Below are 23,019 nucleotides of genomic sequence, written 5' to 3' on the forward strand. Positions count from 1 at the left end.
GACCACGTTCAGCACAGGAGTAAACGTACTTAAAATTTTTAAAAATGTTAATTCAACAGAGAAATCTTCCTTCATCTGATATACCAAAGATCTATGAATACACCTGATTTGCAAACAATTCATGTGCTAGAGACCATGAGGATTTCAAAGAAACTGCAGTTCCTTTCCTTGTGAGACCAGCAGCAAAGGTGGGAGCAACCTTACGTGTTCACAAATTTTTTATAAGATCAGAGTTTACAGATATGCTCTTTTACAAATACACTCCACTACACAGTCAGAATGATGCATTCAATTTGATTTCTGCTCTATGGTTCAGCTGGCAAACAGACCTCCTAGGGCTGGGATAACAAATATTTTACTTAAGATTAAGTTCTGCATCAGTAAAGTCAACAGATGTTCTGCTAATGGTTTATATGGGAACAGCATGAGACCTTAGGATGCCACCAGAGGAGACTTCATAAAGAATCTGAGTGGTGACTTTCAAAAAATCCATATTACTAATATAATAAATTACACAGCACATGTGAGGTGAGCATAACCTAGGGAAATTTAAAAAAGAAAAAAAGCTCTTAAAGAAGGTTATTTTTCTCTCCTTCAGTTTAATGTTAATTTACATTCATACTTCATCACTGTGGTCCCCTCTTTACAGTGCAAGTAACAAAAGCCCCCTTAGCGCCTTTTGGCGCAAGGTTAGGGATTGCTAAAAATATCATTAATTAGTTCCAATTTGGAAGCAGCAGAAGTTGCATGTTGACTGCCAGGAAAGGAAAAGCAGCTCCAAGAACAGCACAAGACACATAATTTATAAAATTCAGTACCCTGCTACATGGTGCAATCCAATAACCAATGGCTAGAAAGGGAAGGCCCAGTGCCACAACCAGCACCACCAGACACTTGATAGCTATGGTCTGCTCCCGTAATCCTGAGAGATTTTCATACCAGATGGTCAGGAGCTGTTGCTGACAGTTTGGATGGGCCACAAACTGCAAAGAAAAGGAAAAAGAAAGAAAAACCAAGACATGCTGTCACTAATAAGAAGAGTTACATAACTGCCACATGCACAATTGCAATCACCTAAGGTCTAAATTAACACCAGATATTTAAGAACCATGGCTTTTTTCTCATTCCCTTTTAAACAAAGGTTAATAAACGAAGAAACTGCCACACCACAAGAGCATGTGGGACACCAGTTAAGCACAAGGGCGAGCAGCCTGGTTTTCACAGCAGTTTGAAGAACTCTGGTAGTACACTTACCAATAACTAGTGAATGAGAATAAAGAAGGCTAGGTGTTTCACAAAAAGGGGGTTGAAAATAAATCTGATAACTGATAATTTGTGTTGGATTAAGAGTGAGATTTGTTGTCGGTTGGTTATACTCTGGAAAAAAAATGAAATACTGTAAACCTTGGATACCTATTTTATTATCCCTTGTACTCTGCAGAGATCATTATGTACTACATACACTGTTGTTTGCCAGGTCTTGCTTGCAAAACTCTATTAATATTCCAAATCTCATTAAAAGTGCATAGAGTAGTACAACAGGACAGACTTCTTAAAGAAAATCAAATTAAATCATTGGCAATGAAAACAGGGAGCCTTAAACCTCTCAAGAAGAGCAATCTGAAACTGCTGCATGAACTTTAAAAAGGAAGGCAATCTTCATACTTTAATCTACTTTGCTGTAAAATTAAAGTCCCTAAGCATTTTGCTATGTGATGCATTAAGGAGTTACTTCACATATTAATGCAGTTTGTACATAAAGTGGAGTGGCCAAGAGAAATAAATAAAGAGATTGTAAAAAAGTTCTTTAAGAAATTAATGTCGACTCCAACTGCTTCTGTTCTTTTTATTAGGCTGTCACCTTTGAAGCTTATGCACCATAAAAACTGCCAGCTTGGCCCATTTGAGGAGAAGAGATTGGGTTTTTGTGTGTTTGTGCATTCTGACATTTGCCCCTAGCCTCTTCTTTTGCTAAGATAAATTTCATTGTCAACTCAGGACATCAAAGGGACAAATCCCTCAGCAGATTAACTGTGGACAAAGGCAGGAAAGTAAATAGTTATTTCAAATTACAAAGACATTTTAAAAATCAGGCTTAAAACTGTAGGGAAGAGGAGGGAAGAAACACCCACATCATTTCTTCTGTTACCACAGGGAATGGGAAGAAACACTAAAGGAGCTTTAAGGAAGTTTACCCAGGGCTGGGAATCAGCCCATGGGCCCTGTGGCACCTTATCCAGAGCTCTGTGCTGGCTTATTCTCCTGATCTATCAACATTTTGATCTGACACTGAGAGGAGATCTGCTATAATTTCCAAAAAAAAAAAAAAAAAAAAAAAAAAAAAAAAAGGGAAGACTTAGTGAATAAGATGCCAAGAGTTATGGGCAAGATCTTCTCTGGCAGTGAGTCTAAAGGCTCTAGAGAGGATCTTAGTGACTTATTTAACTGCTGGCAACTGCACAACATGCACCACTTCCAAGCCCTCGGAGCGAGTTGTGTCACTTCTCATCCATAAAAGCTCTGAAATTCATCCCTCCTCTCTCAGTCTTTACTGAAATACTTCAACTTATGATTATGTTTTTTTTAGTTTCAGCAACTTTAAACTATGCCCACCCCTGTTGCGTGTGTGTCTGTATTAGCCTGCAGCTTCATCTCCTCCAAGGACAATAGGTTCACATCACATTTTACCTACTGCTCACAGCATCCTACAACCTTGTTCTTCCTGCATTTCTCCTCTCACTCTATTTTCCATGCAGTTTCTCACTTTTCATTACATATCTTGAGCTTATTATCACATGTATCTAATACGTTCAGCTCCAAGCAGAACCTCAGCGAACAAAAATTATGCATGAGAACAGTATCTGATCACTAAAAGAAAAAAATATCCCAATTTTAATGTAGCTGCTTTTCCAAGTATAATTGACAGTAACACTTTTGATGTTTTCAGTTTCATGACCATGAATCAAGTCATCAGTATGTAAATATTTTCCTGTATGACTCAGAGTGATTATGTTATTTATTTCTGTCATCATAATGGCTGGGTTTAGATGGAGCAAGAACAAATCCTGGCACACTCCAATATACTAACACAAAAAATAAAAAGAGATTTTTGCATCTTCTGTCTTATCTATCAGCTGAACACTTCAGGGTTTGAAAATTAACTCTTGTGATTTTATTCCAGCTCTTATTGATTGCCCTGGAAATTCCATCCTGATTTTTGTCTCAGCAAGAACTGTAGATTACTTGGGCCAGTATCAGCTCTTCTCTGGAATTTCATTGGCAATCTAGAGACAGAGTTGAGACACAAAACTAAAAGCACTACCACAGCAGTAATTCAGCATACAGAGCAAGACCAACTTGCTTTTTTTTTTTTTTAAATTTTCCTCCTGCTATTCCCTTAGTCCTCTATTGGGGCTGCAGTTTCAGTCTGAACCTTAGCTTCAAAATCACATCATGTTTAAAAGATGGGCTCCACTTTGGTGCAGTACCCAGGGCATTAAGTGCAAGATTTTCATTACTAATAGAATTTAAAACTCCCTTCCCCTAGCAGTGAGGTTCTGAGCACATTTGCTGCTTGTCATATGTTTTTTCCTGCCTCTGCACAGGGCATAGGCTCATTACCCATTTCATGGACCTGCTGCTCTGTTTGGCTGCACTGCTGGAAGCAGGGAACTGACCTTGATGGACCTGACCTGGAAGCACAGCTAGAAATACAGAAAATTAAGGAAATCCACCACATCCTCGTCTGCTCCCTATGGTGAGAGGATTAAAGCAGTCCTATGTGGACCTCCCACCTCTGAATCTGTTCCAGTCAGGATATCACTAGAATCCTGACAGCTCTGACAGAACAAATCCCAGCATGAAAGGACCACCATGGCAGAGACCTTTCCATCCTTGCCATGCCCTCTGTAATGGCCACTTACAGGGAACTGCACATGTATGGTAACAACTCTGCACCATTTCCTCCCAACAAGATCATTCCTCTTGTAGGTTCTGAACAATGTTGGTCATGAACTGCAGCCAGCATTCTGAGCTTCTCTCTTGCAAGAGAAGAGAACAAGTTTGCTATGAGGAATTATCTTTCTTTTTGGTATTATTTAGACTTCTGCTATTCTTAACAGATCCGTGTGGCCCTTTGCTCAGCAGTGAATTTCATCAGTGACAACAAACTCATAAAAGAAAACCACAGCCTTTAGTGTGAAAGCTGACAAATGAGCATCAACAAAGTTTTGGTACACATTACACTGCAATAGCATAAAGAAGTATATATTTAGACACTAAAGCATGCTTATGCACTTTGGTTTTTTTTCTCCCCAGTTCCAGTCTTTTAAACTAATTTAATGCTTGTATATATTTACCTTGATTTTTGGCAATTAATATGCATTTATCTGCTGAAGACCAATCCTTTACTGGAAATGATGATTTGCTACTTGGGATATGTGTTTACAATTTTTATTATCAATCTTTTGGGGCCGTCATAAACACCAGCAATCCCCAGTTGCTCTGGCAGGGTCCTTACAATTTGTTTTATATGGCAGATTGGCTCAAGAGGTGGCCACAGCACACAGGGTTATTTATTCTGAGAGACACAAGGCTTCTTGTGGAGATGATGAAACTATAATGGCTGTAAGGAATGGAAGTGATGCTAATCACACAAATAGGTAGCTGTAAATAATACATAGGCCCTGCTGTACTTCCTGCCTCCTCTCACAACAGGACACAGTATTAACTATTTTCTGTGCTAGTCTAATGTGGAATCTTGAGGAGAACAACATAGTAATACAATAAAAACTACAATGAAAAGATATGTATTTATGTCAAATATGTGATGCATAGTTCTATTTTTTAACCCATAACATTCATTCACAAAATACAAACTACTTTGAGAGAGGCATCTACTGAAAACACTTGCCAAAACACCAATAAACACAAAGGTGAAGAACTGAAATGAATTGACCAAGCAGTCACAGACATATTCCATGCATTTCCAGAGCTGATTTTTAAAATATTTTTAAAGGAACAAGCATGGTAAATCACATGGCATTTCTCACTACAACACACAGTTGCAGATGAGTTACTTATGGGTTGAAACCAACACAGACTTTTCTTTGGAGTAGCTATTATTTCATTGACTGACAAAAGACACAGCCTGAGTGTCTCTGAGTGAAAATCTGGCTCTACTGAAACACCTTTTGGGTTAATCAGGAGAAGGATCTGACCAACTGTGCAAAGCCTGGCTAGCACACTTCATTTATGTCATTACAATCTCCTGCCACTTCTCAGCAGTGGGAAGTAGATTAAACTAAACTCCTTCATTACAGTCCCCTTCTGCCTTGTGAGAGCCTTGATTACTCACCCCACGTCTCAGTTGTGCATCTGACCACCTGCAGAAAGAGGAGGTGGCAGTGCCCTGCTGCCACAGTGCCTGAGAGCTGTGAGCAGTTACCTTTTTGACTTCGTACTTGATGGCCAGCTTGACGCGGCTCAGGGACGCGCGGTGCCTCTGCGCCTCCAGCGGCTCCGCGTTCAGGTCCCCGTTCAGAATGGCCTCCACCTCCTCCGAGTCCCGGCACAGGTCCAGGACGCCAACCACGAAGTCCTTGCACTGCATGGACAGCTTGCGGTAGTCGTTCTGGAACGGGAGGAGGACATGACGTGGCCTGTCACACGTGTGCTTAAGAGTCAGTGGGGAGGAGAAAAGGACCCGTACAACTTGATAAAAATGAAGTGTTGGATTTTTACCGTGTCACGTTTGAAGTGTATCACATATTACAGAATTCTTGTACAGCAGAATGTTCTGTGGGAACCCAGAACATCCCTCTGACACTCCAGGATGGCCAGGACCCCTGCCAGGGGGCTCAGAAGCTCTGGCACTGAGCCCAAAACACCTGTGGTTTTGATTATGACCCGTGGAGCAAATTACCAACCTTATATGAAGATGTGCAAGCCACAACAGTTTAGGTAGCACAACAGTGAAGTTATCACAGGGTGGAAGAGTAGATTTTGGGGTTTCTAGAATAGGGATTCAGGAGGCAAGATGAAGGGATCTGGGTGTGTCCAGCCTTTCTCCTTCTTCTTCTTGGCCTCCATCTTCTGCTGTGATGTTGGAACTTACAGATTGGTTTAGAGTAGAAGATCACTGTCTAACGTAGGTGACAGGTATTGGGAAGTAATTGTAAACATTGTATATATAGTTTTCAGTATAAAGACATAACACCACCCCAGGGGCAGGCAGAGTGCCTGGAACTGTCCTGCTGGATGGACCTCAGCAGGGCAGGAGAAAATTTTTTATAGATAAGGAACAATAAACAACCTTGAGACCAAGAAATGAAGAGCTCTGACTCCTCCTTCAAGCACTGGGCTGGGAAAAGAGACTTTTAACATCTGTTGGGGTCACAGCAACCACCAAAAGATCCCAAGACAGAATCATTCATTCTCTGACACAAGGTGAACACCTAACAGCAGATGTTTAACAGAGCACGGGAACATGTACCATTATATATCAATAACCTGGGTGGGCAACAAGGGGCAGCTGAAAATATAACAATTTCACAAACAAAGCAGGACCAGGACTATTAAAAAAGGAACCTCATTCCTGCAAAAACTTTGCTGACAACTAATGAAGTAATTGCCTGTGAGGCTACAAATACCTTTTAGCTCTTTCTACACTGCTCAAGTGGCTGATTGCTCATTACTCCGATGTACACCAGGTACATTTCCCCCTTTTTCCTTTCCTACCGTCAGGCACAGTGGGTTACGGAGTAACTGCATTGAGTAACTGCAGGACAAAAGCCTGGACACCAACATTACAGGCAAAATACCCCAAATTTCCTGTAAGAGTGCTCTGGAAAGAACAGGAGAATTCATCTTCCATACATGTTCAGTCTTTCCAAGGACTAGCCTACCAACATCAAATATTTGCTTCTCTCTAATCTTCCTCCTCCTCTGACAAAACATTTGTGGCTGCATTTCAGAATTTTTAGCTAACTCTGTAAAACATGCACATCTGAAATTTTGCATGTACTTTTGTTTATACTTGTAAACATCTTCCACCACCTCTGTGACATTACCTATGAAGCCTTATCTTGATCTTTGCTTCAGCACAAACCTAGGTCTTCATTTTCATGTCCATGTCCTCTCAGACAGGTTCCTAGAAATTCCATATCTGAAATGTGGCCTCTGATTTACGCACATGAGGCTACAGCTGAAGGAGGAAACTTAACTGAATCTGCCAATTTTACCTTCAGCACACAAGTAAAAACAGCACAACTACCTTTTTTAATTACTCCATAGTTTTTCTTCAGGTTTTTTCCTCTGCCAGACCACCAAAACACTCATTTGAGCCCTCTGCCTCTCCATTTTTTGTGTTTTACTGTTCATTTCCAGATATTGCCTTTTCAAAATTACTTTTTGAGGGTGTAGATTTTCCCTTAGAGGTGCCTGTCTTCTCAAAAATGTTTCCTTACTGCTTCTGCCCTCATAATTTTCTCATTTAAATTATTTTTTCCTGAAACCCTCACTTCGTCCTCCTTTCCTAAGTATTTTTACCTCCTCCAAAACTACCTACCAGTAGTTTTGCTAAATTTTCAACTTAGCATCTACACAATTAGGCAGAGAAACTAATGTGCTTTCAGTAGTTTCAAATTATTTTGGGAAATGATGGAAAAGAGGCTGCATAGGCTAAGTGCAAGAATCAGCCATCAATCCCATAGGTCACATTCAGATATGAATCAAAATGAAATACTACTGGAGACAAACAAATACTCCTAGAAGTTGTGTTATTACACAAGACTAACATCCCTGATACAAACTTGGAAGCAACCTGCCCGAATCATAGACCTTAAACAGGATCCTGTTCTTTTCTTTGGTCATAGAGGACAAATTAATTCAGTCGTCAGTGAAGCAACAGGATGTAAGGTTATTTTAGATTTGTTTCTGGTAACCAAGGGGAACAGGACAAATGAGCCAATTATAAAAATGATACTGGGATGTGTGATTAAATTCAGCGAAGGGATAAGCAAGCTAATGTATGACCAAGATTTAGGACTTAGAAAAAGGCAAAGTGCTGTCTTATACATCAAGAGTTCTATTATTGTTATAGTGCAAGGACTCCATATCACCAGAGTTCCATACCTCCTCGATGTTTCTCACAGACAGCTCCTCAGAGCACTGACTGCTCCTGGTCCTTGCAGCAGCCATCTGACTCCAGTTCCCACCAACCCACTCTTTTATACCACTGCTCTTATTGGTGTGGCCTGTTAACATCAGGCCTGCTCCTCATCTTTAGTAATTGCTCCAGCTGCAACTCTTTGGGGATAAGATTACATTCTGTACCACCTTCATTTACCCATGCTGTATCCCCCTACAGCAAAGCCTCATAAAAAAGTTAATCAAGGGAGTGAAATATACTTGCCTGCATGGAGGTCTGAATGCAGATAGAGCTTTTACATGAAATGTGATTAGATCTCACACTACAAAGATAAAAACCCTGCAAAAGAAGACTCGAGGATGGCGGCTAGAAAATAGCAGCAGTCAAAAAAAAAAAAGGGAAAAACAAAGAGGAACAGTCTTTCATGACAGCCTAGTCAAGAAACAGCTTCATCACAGAGGCCAAAACTCTGAGTACAAACTGCTAGAATACAGGTTTTGTATTAGTCAAGTGCTTCATGACATAACACAACCCAAATTTTGTCCTTGTATGAATAAACATGTGCTGTCCAGTTGCAGGGAGAGGCTTCAATTACAAAGTGTTTTCTCATTATTTTGCTAATTGTGAAGAAACAGAAGAAGAAATAGTGGATTTCTAATAGTTAGGAAATAATAAGAGTTATTTCCATGCTTTGCATGTTTGCCTACCACAAGAGTTACCCAGATTTCTTCTAATAGCAGTAGAACAACAGTAAAAACATGAATGACATGTTTCTTCATTGGTAGCTACACCACTTGCTTACAAGAATGACGCTTCTTGCCAGATAAGATTAACAATATCATGGATGAGGTTTAATTCTGTCAAATTTAAGGAATAAATAAAGCCTACATTATTCACAAATGCTGTTATGAGAACTGCAAGCCAGTATGTGCATTCTTAATATCCCACTCTGGCTTTGAATCTTACAGCAAGAAAACTTGTCAGATTTCCCTCTCCAGGTCTTTATTTACCTATGTATTAGCAAATCAAATTTATCCCAGTCTATCTGATTGCTTTACAGAATTAAACAGACAAACAGTACCTGATTCTCAAACAACCTTCTGCCTCTAGGGTGTTGTGTGAATATAAGGAATTTTAATCTATGGCCCCAGTCATCCAAATCACCTCTGCTCACTCCTGAGAACACACAAATTAAGACACCAGATCAACAGTTGCACAAACATCTTGGTAACATCAAAAAATATCAGCCTGCACCCTGTGTTTTCAGGTTCCCAGGTGACTCTGGGACATTCAGGCCAACTGACGACGACTGGAATTTCAAAGCTGTGTTTCAGAGGACTCTGACACACATCAAAAGCCTGCCCAAATTTGTGTGTTCTGTTCTCCCTCCTAACATCAAGCACTGCCCTGTGAATTCATCTGGAGTCTTGACAAAGAAGGTATCAGTCTGTGTGCAAAGAACAAAGCGCACGAACAGAAGACCTTCAGCTGATTGCGCTCAAGATTTGCAACCACTGCAAAGGAAATTTATTCTGAGCCATCACATGCAGTCAAACAAAATGTAGGGATCTGTGTTTTGGTACACTCCTGCAAGCACCAAAGCTCACGAGCAACGCACAACTAATTCACAGCCATTACACTGAATCATAACTGCATGTTATTATCTGCTAAAGGGCCATTTTGATATCACATATATGGTGAGTTTGCACATGTAACTGTATATGCAAAGAAAACACATAATTGCACTAATGGTTATGGATCTGTCCTTTCAAAAGCTGAGTCTAAACCTAGATCAAGCTTGCACACTCTTTGTTAGTTCAGCTGAGATAACACTATGTAAATTTACTTGGAACACTGACAGATTCTGCTTTTAGATGCACGTCCACATCTTCTGTTGGTTCAGTAGGAGCTTTTAGCAAAACTGGGAACAGGGATTTTTTTTATCCTATAGAAAGCAGGACTAGCACCTTTTTGATCCTTGCCAGAGCAATTTCAGCTGGGACAATTGAGCTTGCTTACACAGGACAGTATTTAGCTGAAAGCTGGTATACAGAGATAACCATGGGGCTTTTAGCCACCTTGTCCTCTCTCTTCCTATGGTGACTCCAAAGGAAAGTTCCATCAGCTGTTCTGACTGCCAGAAATCCTCCCTTCCCTGGGCAATAACAGCTTTAAAGTTCTCAGGGAGGAGGGTGAATATCAATTAACTTCAGTAACCCAACCCAGACACTCCCCAAGCCACGCTGCAGTGGCCATGGTCTGCTAAAAATAGAACAGGAAAACATTGAAATCGGGAATATTTGTGTTGCAAACTACTTTGTGGTGCTACTGAAAAGGAAAAGATAATCCTCCAGCTATGGCAATGGTCACTTTTTTACATTAAGACAAGATACAGTTCCAGTTTTTACAATTTGGTTGCATTCCTGGCTGAGATCAAAGTGAAATTCCTGATGTCATCTGAAATCCTGCAGGCAATCCCTGGAATTAGGAGACCAGGGGGACTAGGAACGCCAAGTAAAGTCAGAGAAATACTGCACTCCCTGCCCTGGCCATGAGAGAATTGAATAGAGGAATACATGGGAAGAAGACAAGTGGATGCAAAGATCAGAAAGGATCAAAAGTGTCAAGAAGAAATAAATATAATAGATGAAGAGCAAAAGGACAAACAGCAGGTTGAAACAAGGATTTCACAATTGGAAGTAAGGAAGCTTGGAGATGAAAGGAGTAGAATCAAAGGGTCTTTAAGGCTCTGGTCTCCTCATCTATTTTTTTTAATTTTCAGCACTTTTTTTTTTTGCTAAATGTCATGCATCTTCCAAGAAAAATCAGGGCTCTGTGGTTTCTTTGAATCCTTTCCCCTAAAAGGAAAATAAAACAAAACCTAAAAATCAATGTGATCAATCAGGTTTTCTTGAGGAACTGACTGTCATGAAAGAAGGCCCTAAATCACCTTCCCACATTTCTAAATCACTTGTGCAAACACTGGTTTGTGCATTGGAATTTCTTAGTGTAAATGATAAGCAAGAGGGGCAGACTGGGCTTTGCATATGCAATGGATGTTAGGTTCAATTTCACAAGCATTCACCAGGAAACTTGGCCCTCAGGTGTTTTTAAACAGGTTCAACCTATGCTCTTTCTCTGAGGGCAAATCACCCAGAACGGTATTTTCTGTAGGAGTGCTCTGAATCCTGGATGCAGAGCACACACAGGAAACACTGTGGGCCTTAATGTTCCATGGATACTGAGAATAAATTGTGATTTAAACAGATTTGTCCATTTTTTTGTTGTGAGACAGATGAAGTATTTTGCCCATTTTTCTCCACCCTGAAACAGTTCTGCTCAGTGCTGTGCTACAGATTGAATTTGAGTGGAATACTGGAGAATTTCCAGTGATGATCCTAGAGGAGAGTGCAGCAGAAGTCTGCAGGAATACAAATGCTGGATTAGAAGCCTTCTCCTCTGGGATGTGACAAAGCACACAAGTTATCAGCCAAACACCTTCAGATGACAGATCTGTAGGGAACAAAGCACTGAAAAGGGAGTTACAGATGGGAGGAACTCCAGGGAAACACTCAGCTCTCCCATCAGGCTTGATAGAAAAAGAAGGGAAAAAAAGAGATGTGACACCAGTGGGGAGAGTAATTACTTCACTGGAATGTTTTGACACTGATGAGAAGCTGGAGCTTCCACCCCAGCAAGGAGTCTGGGACAATTTTTACTGTAGGTGCCAAAACTCAATCATCTGATACACCTGGCAAGGTTAGTAGCCATGAAAGTGCTATCCAAAAATACTGAAATCTGTGAAAACAGTGAATTCTTGGGGTTTTAGGCATCCCAAAATAGCAGGGAATTACCCTTTTAAAAACGGAAATCAATTTTTTCAAGCTCTGGTTTGAAATTAAAGCTCAATCAAAAATCTTTACCTTTTCTCCCTCAAAATTTCAAGTTACTTGTTTTTCTGATGAAATTTGTATGCATGGTGTTAGTACCTGTGAGATGGGAGTCTCCTATTAATTTCTTTCCACTGTAATTTTTCTATGCAATTGTAATCACCTACATCCTTGCCTAAAAAAACACAATGCAGCTTGCCCTAATTTAGCTTTTGGGGGCAGGGTACTTTTTCACTTGAGGAAAAAGAAAAATCTGACATATTTTCCTGAATAAATACAATGAGGAAGTATTCAATTAATTTGCCAGGTTACACAATACACAGCATGGTAAGAGTGAGTTCCTTTAGCAAAGAAAGGAGAGGAAGGGTTAAAGATGAATTTTACATTTCATCAGTCTGTGTTATAATACATTAATCTTTCTCACCGCTGAAAATTTATTTTTTAAATTCTCTTTTAACTCACTCAGCTGAATATGGACCTATTCTTTCTCAGGAATTTTCTTCCTCTTCTGTTAAATTTCACTTGGTTAATTTCTGCTTCTTTCTCCGAGTTGTTGTATATTCCTTCTGAGTACTCCACAGGGTAAGCAGTGTCTGCTGCTGTTTGGAGAGGTTAATGCATCCTTTGTCTCTCTCAGATCATCTTTCAAGATATTAAATGAGCAAGTGGTACCCAACACTGGCCTTGCAGAACCCCAATAAAGTTGCTGTTACACCCAGAGACAATGCTGTGAATATCTCTACCCACTGAGAGCAGTCTGTCATTCCCCAAGCCAAGTTTTTCTCATTACAAGCAGATTACTGGAGTTGGATTTTTGGTGGGGTTTGGCTGCAGGGGGAGAATGGAGAACAAGAGGAAAGGTCCTTTCCAAGGAATCCAACTGAACAGGAAAAGCATTTAAAAAACCACTGGGCAACAGTTAACTAAGCCAATAATTGAAATATATAAAGAAGGCAGGGCACTGACATACGAAACCAGATACAGTTGAAAACCAAGTAAGAGGACCAACATCTGTAAGCAGTCTAACAGCTGGTTTTGAACACATGACATTCCTAAAAGGTGCATCCAAAAAAAAAAAATCCACTCTGGGTATTTTTAACAATTTGGAGATATCAGTCAAAATCAGTACAAATTAAGGTCAGTGCTGCAGTGCCCGCAAGAAAAGCCAAATATTTCTGCTTTTTGCACTTATATTACTCAGCATTTGTAACTAAGAACAGTCCTTGTGTGCTGCAGGAACCAGAATTGTTTTCTGTCTGCTGCAAGGTTATCAGAACACACACTTTTTCCAGTTTCCAATTTTACCAAATTTCTCCAAACACAGAAGGTGCAAAAGCAATTTTATTCCATTAAAAATTCCTTCTAAAGGCTTATGTATCAAGAATAAAAGAGACAATAAGATGAGAGTATTTGTAATTGGAAAAGTAAAACACGGGGAATCATTTCAGCATCTAAGGACAACATGAAGTAGCAGCAACTTTAAAACAATAACAAAGACAGAGAAACACAAAAACATTACCTTGAATTCTTTTTCAATGTTGGCCAACTTGGCAAGTTCATTGCTGAGTTCGAGAGCAGTGAGCACTGGATCTTCGCTGGAGAGGGACAGATAAGCCGGACTGGCCAGTCCTTTGTAGGCGTTTATTCTTGACCTAGAGTGACTGAAAGAATCATGTTTTTGCTTCTCTGTACAGTCATTACATTTGCAGAAATAATCATGAGGTCTTTCTATCCTTGCTCCTTTCATCAACAGCATGTGCACGACTTCGTATTTTTGGCAGTGGGCGGCTAAAATGATGGGAGTGATGTCTGGAGAAAAGCGGGTACCGTCTTCGTCATAGGAATAAAAATCATCATCCTGGAGCTCCTGTTCACAAGGGCTCAGAGTCAGTCGCTTGTTTACCGAAAACCCAGGATGATTCAAAATTGCTTCCACTATCCTAATGTAACCCTTGCTGATTGCGAGCAGCAGGGCATCTCCAATCCGTGCCAAGTTCTCTTTTTTTAACAGAAGTTCTGTCACTTCCAAATGTTCATTCCCCACAGCGAGCTGCAAGGCGTTCTGGCCCATGTAGTCAACGCAGTTGACATTGAGCGTCTTTGACTCCTCGAGCATTTTGCGCACCACGGGGATGTTGCCGTACTCGGCAGCGTCCAGGAAGCGCTCCTCCTCGGCCGTCAGGCTCGTGCCCCTGTTGTTGAACATGAAGGCCGGGCCCCGGATGGCCTGTCGCCTTCCCTTCTCCCTCATCATGGTCATCCGCCTCAGGGACGGGCTCTCTTCGATGTACCTAAGGAAATAACGAGCAAGAGGTAACAAATTTTCACTCTGGTGGTAATTTGTAACTTCCAATCCTGTGGCTGCAACAACTTATTTTGTGCCTTGTCCTTCGCCCGTTTTCTGACAAGCAGTATCCTGAATTGGGATTGCTCTTGCTCGTCTGCAATCTAAAGGCACTCACAGGCTCAATGCCTCAGGCCACTGCTGTTCTCTTAGCATGGTCAAGATTTATTAACATTTTTCATTCCTTTTAAGACATTGCTCCTCTTCAGAAATCCCTCCCATATACAAAATGAAAACTCATCTACTGCTTTCAGTAGTAATTAATATTATCCATCACAGGCATTCAAGCTGATGGTATAAGTAAGGCAATACTTAATACTTACCATGTTGTAGATCACATAAAAGTGAGGTGAAAACACATTTTCTTCAGGGTGTCTTGCCAAGCAACACATGATGAAGCTGATAACACCTGATAACAGCTTCTCGTGTTACTACTAGAAACGTTAAACCTGGAAGCTTCTACTCACAAATCACTTTGGTCCAATTACAGATTTTTGGATGACAATACTAAATACATATTGAGCAGACTTTCTACAAGTAAACTGTTCACAGGTTCCAGGCACCAGGAGTCATTAAGTATAGACTGGGATCAGCTCTCACTCCAGTGGACTCCTGCAATGCTGTGGATTTTATTGGGCCTGTTTCTACATCACCCATTTCAGGAGCTGAGAGGGGCTGTGTGCACATTCTTGTACCATGATCAAAAAAAAAAGGCAAGTCAAAGAGTTAATGAATGAAAACTGGGATAACTGCTGCACTAGAAAGAGGAAACCTGGGTGTAGGAAAGAAATGTTTTAAAGGAAAATGAGAACCAGCGAACCCGTGAATTCTCCACAGAAACCAGTTGCAAAAGAAGAAAGAGGGAGGAAAGAGAAGGGTAACAGATGAAAAGAATGGCTGAGCAAGCTAATTTGGCAAACACAGAAACTGGAATTATGAACCAGTGAATGTGCTCAGAGAACAGACAGATGGGATGCTGAGCTGGATCTAGCAAGGCAAGGAAACAAGAGAGGGGCAGGGAGGTTCACAGCAGTGAGACTGGACAGAAATTGCTAAGAGAAGGGACCCAGGATGAGAGGCTGAGGAGCAGACACTGCCCAGCTGGAGAAAACAGCAGCAGGAGACAACTGCCTGGCAAGGTCAGCAATCTCCCTTGCCTTTTCTAGTCCAGCTGAACAGTGAGGAAGGCAGCCTCCAGCTGCTATCAATTAATCCAGTAGCTCAAGAGACAGAGATCACTTTGGATGATTTCATGGGCATGGAGACACCAAGTGCTGCTGATAAACAATATGACTTAATGGAGGTGTGCTTTGAATATATACAATGCTCTACATATATATATATATACACACAATACATAGAGATAAAGAAATCTTTCAAGTTCCAAATTTGTTTCTTAGGTCCTACGTGCCTCTGTTCCTCATCTTTAGAAAAAAGAACAGTTGGCTCCCATCTTACAGGAGCATTGTGAAAATTAATTTTTTTTTCACTTTGCTGAAAAACTCAGACACAGGAGTAAAAGGCCAGACAGAAAAACTGAAAAGGAAATTAATCCTTCTACCCTCAGTGCATTAGAAGAGATGTGAGTCCATGTAATGAATGCCAAGGGCAAACCAAAATATTAAACAACCCTTTTTAAGCAAACCCTGTCAGTCTGCAAAAAAGACAGAACCAAGGGAAAAATTCCACACACACCTTTGGGCACACAAGGGCTCTGCATTAAAGTGGACACAGTAGCATCTGCATGGGCAGCTTTGGAAGGTAAACATCCAAACTGATGCAGGTTCAAATCCACAGACAGAGAAACAGCCTCCTAAGTGCTGCTGGGGGTTGATTTTTGAGGGTGTGGTCTCTCAACGAGGAGCTCTGTTGCCACTGCACAAAATATGCCCGTTGCCATCTCTGGATGCAGCACGGCCGGCCCCAGGATTTCTCATTGGGCAGAACTAATTGCATCCAGGTTCTAAGGACAGGCCTGCCCTTGCAGCTATCTATATCAAAATGTACAATCTTAAGTACTTTATCACAGCCACAACATCCTAAAACCCAGTCCAAGCCCTGGGCATTTCAGTGAACACAAACGGGCAGCTCAGTTGCTCATCAAGCAGAGAGACTGTGAAACTCATTAGCAAGGGCAGGTCTCTCCTGGGATGAAGCATTTGATCTTTTTACCTTGTTATCTGTGGCTGCCATTTCTGGACTACCTGAAATAGCCTGAGTGGCACCACAGAATAAGCAATGTTAACTGCTACTTACTCTTTGAAATATGTGGTAAAACTTCTCTGGCAAACATGACATGATCCATTCTTTCTTTTTTTTCCCCACTTCCATACCACTTTCTTTAAATCTATAAAAAAGGCTGCATAACACAGAGGATTTGTAACTCTGTTAAACACAGACTTGATTTAATGTCTTAAACCTCAGGCATATTTCCCACTTAGGAGTACTCAGAAATAAAGACTTGAGCCCAGAGTGCACATTTTGAACAGCCACAGTTCGCTACTGTCTTATTCCCCAGCAAAATCAGAAGTAAAACCAGATACATTGTCTTCTCATAGTTTCTTTCTAAACAAGATCTTATTGTCTTTGCTGTTACACTTCCACTCATCCTCCACATCCAAAATCACACAGATACAGAAATGTAGTGTTTAGTGTTATGAAGAAAAAAAAATTATAGCTATTAAAAATGTAACAAAGACAAAATAAATTGACTCTTGCTGACTTCTTGTTTTAAGAAGACTCTAAACTGCCACTTTGAATCTCATTTATCTTTTATGAAATACACAATACATTTTTTCTTATATATTCAGTTTAATTTTTCAGCATAATTTGAAATATGACATTTATTTTCATTTTATCTACCTTCCTTTCAAACTCCACTATCTAGAGGAGGTTATTCATCTGACTTCTGCAGAGACACACACATCTCCTTTCAAAAGTGTCCTCTCAAGAGTGGCTTCCTAGGAAGGAAGATATCCTTAACTGTAAACCTTTTGACAGAAATGATGGATCTGAAGTGACTGCAATACCTTCTCAAAATAAAGATGGATGATGCTTGGTATTTTAATGACTAAAATATTGTCAAGGCATCTCCAAAAAAAAACTAAAAAGCAAAAACTCTTGTGCAGCACCACAGGGCCATGAGGCTGCTGTGTTCGTCTACACTTCTCCCCTCTTTTTTTCCACTTTTCCCTCAGCAAATTCAAGGACCTTGAAGCCAGCATAGCTCTGGTCAGAGTAATGCATGCAACAATCGGGTACAAGGTCTCCTTTTCCTTTTTCTGCTTTCCTTTTCTTACATCTAATATTTTAGCTATCCCAAACTATGAATAAAAGAGTTAGTTTTTAGTTTTGAGTGTTTGACCACTTCCAGCATATTTTATATGTATTATTTGCCATCTGAAATAATCAAGCCAGCAAAATCTCAAGTTGCATCTCTCAACATCATTAGACTGGCTTAAAAATATGATGAAAATAGAACTAAGTGTGCGTTAATTACTTGTGTTCTATTTGCAAAGCCTTGAAAGTTCAAATATTCAGCCTTGTCTCTGTAAGGTACTGGCAACCTAATTTAATAAAGGGGGAAGGAGAGATGGGAATCATGATGCTCCTCCTCCCAACTGTTCCAAATACTTGAAAAACACATACACAAAAACATCAAGATATCTGTAGAATGCATGGCAATAAAACCACAAAAGAACCAAGTGAGAAAAATGCCCAATTATTCTGTATTAATTGGTCAGTAGAGATTAAGAAGGATGGAATTGGAGATCAGCCATGCTCACTGAATGAAGCACACCTGTCCCACCACATCTGGACACGTTTCACTCGGCCCTGAGCCTGCAGCTGTCTTGAGGAACTCCAAAACTGCACTGGAAAGAAGGAAGAACGTCAGGAACTGTGCAGCAGCCTTCAGGATCAGTCACTCCTCAGCTCTGCTTTGCAGCAGAACTCCCACGTGAGTGGGGCCAAGGCTCCTAAAGGAGCACAACACCTTTCAAGGCCTTTCCCTAATGATAAGCATCACAAGCTCTCAGACACAGCAATGTTGTGTGCACTCTGAACAATTCATTGGTTCATTACAGACCTGGTAAATAAGACATACAAAAACCTCTCCTACATTACAACATGTTTTTGCTTACCTCAAGTATTTTCATTTAAAATGTATGACCTTCATATGGGAAATAAAAAATTATTTTAAAAAAGATTTTCCATGGAACAATCAATGCCCACTCGTCTCCTGTTTTACTATGACCTTACATTGCATCATATCCTTGCCTGGCCAGAGTTATTCCTACAAGGAATGTACAAAGCAAGACATTTGAGCAGCACAGCAACTACAAAGGACTGGAAAAAAGCACAACAATCTCTCTGCTTCTGCCATGGGCTATTTCAATTACAGATTTCTACTGTTCCTATACCTATTCCTTTTCATCTTCAATCTAGAACTGCAGCAGAAAAGAAATGTGGGATGGAGAGTTGACCTGAGAATTCCTTTTTCCTTATCCCGCTCTTTATCTACAGCAATCCAAAGGATTTATAGTCTTGTTTCTAAGTCTACTTTTTAACAGTGCACACAGCATAAGCAATTTTAAAGGAAAGGAGAGTAGCTGAAGAAACAGAGATTTTATCCTGGGCCTTCCCCGATCCATAGAGAAATTAATGCTGAAGAACAGGCTGTTACTCTCCCTGAACTATCACATGCAATAAAAGATGGCATCAACAATTTACAAGCAGTTTACCCCCCTGCTAAACTACAGCACACGAGTGATCTTGATTCCGTTCTAGCCCTGAAAAGGAAATGCAGCCCAGTGGTAACAGACAGATCTGATAAGCACACAATGCCAACAGCTCTTAAAAGAAACAACACCAGAGTCAGCCGAGCAGGAGATGCAGATCGTGCCTCTTGTTCTGCCAAAAGTCACCTCTGAGGCCCCAGTTTGAAAATTAAAGACCCATAATTGCCTTACAGAAGTGCTCAGACACACACACACAAGAGCAGTTGTAGCTAATGTCTCCTGAGATTTCTCAAAGTAAGCCATCTCAAGTGTTTTATTTGCTACTGCAGCAGAAAAAACCAGCTCTTCCATGGGAGGAAGCAGCTCCTAGCTCTGAGCAGGACCACAAGCAGCGCTGGAGGGGTAATCCCCCATCCTCACTGCCTTTCCCAAAGGAAGGCTTTTCCCTCTCTCCAGTCTCTGCTTCCCTTGTGTCAGAATGGGCCAAATGGGGGAAATTTGTTTCTTCACCACTAAAACTGGCGTCTCCTTCATTCATGCTGGCTCATGTTCCAAAAAATTTGGGAGTCCCTGCACCAAAATCCAAGATGCATTAAATGACAGCTTCCTTTTCCTTTCTGTCAGCTACTGCCTGGGCTTTCCAGAAGAGGGAGGCTAATTCAGCTGAACAGCAGAACATAAATCAGGCCAGCTGCAAGATCTGACTGAGGTCTATACTCTCCCACTGGTCTGAAACGACACAATCCATCATCCAAAATGCCCTCATGTCATCTCACACAAGTGCTGGCTCCAAACTGGAAAGATTTAGTCCAAAAAAAAAATGGAAAAAAAATTACAGTGAAATATCAGGAGGAGGTGTACATGCACTTAGGGGATGGAACAAACTCCTGCCCCATGAAACTATGCAGAGCTTTTTCTGACCATTACCCTTCAATAACTCCTCAAAGGAAAATACCAACCCTCAGAATTCCTGTGGGAAAAAAGGACCATGTATTGATGGCAGGAGGGCATCTATGCACACACAGAACAAGGCAAACATCTCACCAGGAAAGAGCCAAGTTAACAGGGCTGTACCAACAAAGAATTGTAAAGCTCCTTTGAAACTTAGTCCTTTCTTTGTGTTCTGTCTCTCTAGCCAGAAAACTACACTGTGATTTTCAGAGAGACTCGGGAAGTCAGGTATCTGATGCCTACATTTAATTTACAGGTCTTGTCCACCTTTTCCCCACTGGGGCATAGAGTACCCTGTGAAACAAGTACTACTTCCACTCTGCAATCTTAGTGGGAATCTGAGGTTAATTACTTTTTTTTCACAGCCATATTTGGCACAGGAGGGAGCCAGCTGTACACTGACAGGCACTTTGCACAGGCTGCTGCTTTCAGAGATTTCAAACCCAGCAATATCTGCCTTCATGGGCACACTCCTTCACATCTTCCTGCCTCTTTCCCTCACACCTTGTGCTGAGTATTCACACTACAAATCCTTCCAGCCAAGGACTCTCACTCTGTGCCTGCTAAAGCCTGACATGTGTCAATCTGAGCACATCAGGAGCAAGCTGATGCTCATCTTTATCTCATCAACATGCACAATGATTTTAGACACTTGCACCAAACACACAATGTTACTCCAGGAGAAAAATCCTGCTGCTACACCAAGGATAACCACAGTCACTTAACAGGGAAAATGTAATTCTGTGTCTTTTGCCTCTATACCCAACAGTTCAATATACTCTTACTACATTAATCCATGTCAGTTCTTTTGTCAGTCCATTGGGCTCACAGATTCCCAGGATATCAAGAATTATCTACCAGAAACAATTCCATGAGACAGAACTCACTTCAGGCTCAAACACCTACAGCTGTGTAAACTGCACTCCAGTTTGATCCCCCCCCGTGGTGTAGTACCCATTTCTTCAACACAGGAGCATGTCAACCTCTCTAGAAGGACACTTGGGACCCAGAAGTTGAGGACTCACAGCTTACAATTCATCTGAGCCAGCTTCAACTGTCTAAAAATAATGTGTCCAAGTCTCTTTTTATGGCAGATAAAGACAAGCACCTCCAAAAAAGAAGATAAATTGCTATACTACTTTTCCCACTGCTATTTCTGCTCCCATTCCATCATCTACATGGGAGTCTAGACAAGTAACTCAAGCACAACTAACTTTCTGACAGCTGAAGACATGTGAAAGACCAATTCACTCCAAGTGCAAATTGCTGGGCACAGGGTATTTGTGAAGAATTTATGCACAGGGATGGTAAACCCCACCATTACTTGTGGTTATCCCATTCTAAACACTACCCTAATTATTTCTGTACTTTACAGTTTTCTCCGGGGTGATTTTAATTAAGGCTTCTACAGATGCTGAATATCTTATCTTAAAACTCAGTGTTTGCTATCTTGTAATTAAAATATTTAATTAAGAACTAAACGTTGTCAGGAAAACATAAAATAGTCAAGCAATCCTCTGAGGTTAAGTCTACCTAAACTGCAGCATGATATAAAAATTAGTGAATTATTCATGGACAACCTACATTTTGGAAGTCAGGGAAAAGAAAGTTATCATCCCTACTAGTAACATTGAATGCATTTATTTTGCAGTAAGTGTATTTGCATGGGCAGCATCTCTTCATGTATCTACATAGATAGATGTTTAGGATTGTGCCTTTAAAAATAAATGGATATTTTGGAAAAGCGCATCCAAGCAGGATAAGGTGCATCTCCAGAACTAAGGCTTTTCTGTACAGGTGTCCTAGATTTCTGTGGGGAATTCAGTTTTATCTCAGCATAGCTTTTAAAAATTTATAAGAATAAAGCGGCAGCATTAGCAAGGGGTTCTCTGGACCTTAGCCGAGCCAACAATTGGTCAATTTCCCGGCAGCTGCACTTCCATCCAGAGAGAAAACAAGAAATAAGGAAAGGATGGACTCTTCTCTGCCCCGGCACACACCTGTGCCCGCCTGACGCCGAGGAAGCAGAGCCGGGGCTGGGGAGGGGGCCGAGGGCAGGCCGGGGCACTCGGAGCCCCTCGGGGCGCTGGGAGCCGAGCGGCCGCTCCCGGGATCGGCCGGGACGGGGCCGCACCCCCGGGCCCAAAACTCGCCGGGAGCCGCGTCCCTGCTCGGGGAAGTTCCCCCTCCGAACACCCCCCCGGGCCCCACTTACATGGTGCTGGCAAAAGGGGGGGGCGGGTAGTATCCGTAGGGCTCCCGGAGGGTTTTGACAGCTCTTTGCGGCGGCGGAGGGGGCTCCGGCCCCCCATTGACGCCTCTCCAGCCGCGGCGCCGGCGCTGCTGCTCCTCTTCTTCTGCCCCTTCCTCCTCCTCCTCCTGCTGCGGGGGGAAGGTCACTCTCCCCTGCTCCTTGCTCTTCCTGCCTTTGCTCGACATGGTCAGGGTCCCCTTAGGCGGCGGCGAGCGCCGCTGCTCCCGCTCCCGGCCGGCCTCGTCCGGCAGCGTGTGCGGCGGGGAAGGAAGCAGGAGGAGAAGAAAGGAGACACAAGCTCTGCTCGGCGGGGGACAGAGCACCTACAGAGGACAAACCTCTCACCACAAACCCACGGCCACCCCACCGCCCGTCGGCAAGGCGGCGCGATGCGCAGCCTGGCAGCGAGAGCGAGGAACTACCGGCGAGGCAAGCAAGAGACAGGGCTGCCAACAGCGGCGGCGACTCTGCTCCCCTCCTCCTCTTCTGCCTGTCATCATCCCTCACTAGGACGGCATCATCACGGAGGCAGCGGGGCCACGGAGAGCGCACCCGCCTCCCACAGCGAGCGCTCCGGAGAGGAGGAGGCGCGCCCGTCCCACCTCCGCCCCTCAAGGCCTGGAGCGGGGGGGCGTGAGGGGGCGGCGCTCTGCCCCAGGAGCGCTACAAATGACCCCCAGCCGCCCGCTGCT

General features: G+C 42.0%; 1 protein-coding gene across 1 annotated transcript in view; it reads right to left on the reverse strand.

The window, feature by feature from the left end:
* The window catches only part of TRPC3 (transient receptor potential cation channel subfamily C member 3), a 32,863-nt gene extending 10,088 nt beyond the window's left edge, over positions 1 to 22,775 (reverse strand). The window contains exons 1-4 of the mRNA XM_058023811.1: positions 22,289 to 22,775; positions 13,559 to 14,330; positions 5,447 to 5,632; positions 819 to 983 (exon numbers count right to left, since the gene is read on the reverse strand). Of these exons, the coding sequence (XP_057879794.1) occupies positions 819 to 983; positions 5,447 to 5,632; positions 13,559 to 14,330; positions 22,289 to 22,512 (1,347 nt within the window). The 5' untranslated portion in view covers positions 22,513 to 22,775. The remainder of the gene's footprint in view (positions 1 to 818; positions 984 to 5,446; positions 5,633 to 13,558; positions 14,331 to 22,288) is intronic.
* Positions 22,776 to 23,019: the final 244 nt, after the last annotated feature.

Source organism: Melospiza georgiana, chromosome 5 (genome assembly GCF_028018845.1).
Source record: "Melospiza georgiana isolate bMelGeo1 chromosome 5, bMelGeo1.pri, whole genome shotgun sequence".
NCBI classification, from domain to species: domain Eukaryota; kingdom Metazoa; phylum Chordata; class Aves; order Passeriformes; family Passerellidae; genus Melospiza; species Melospiza georgiana.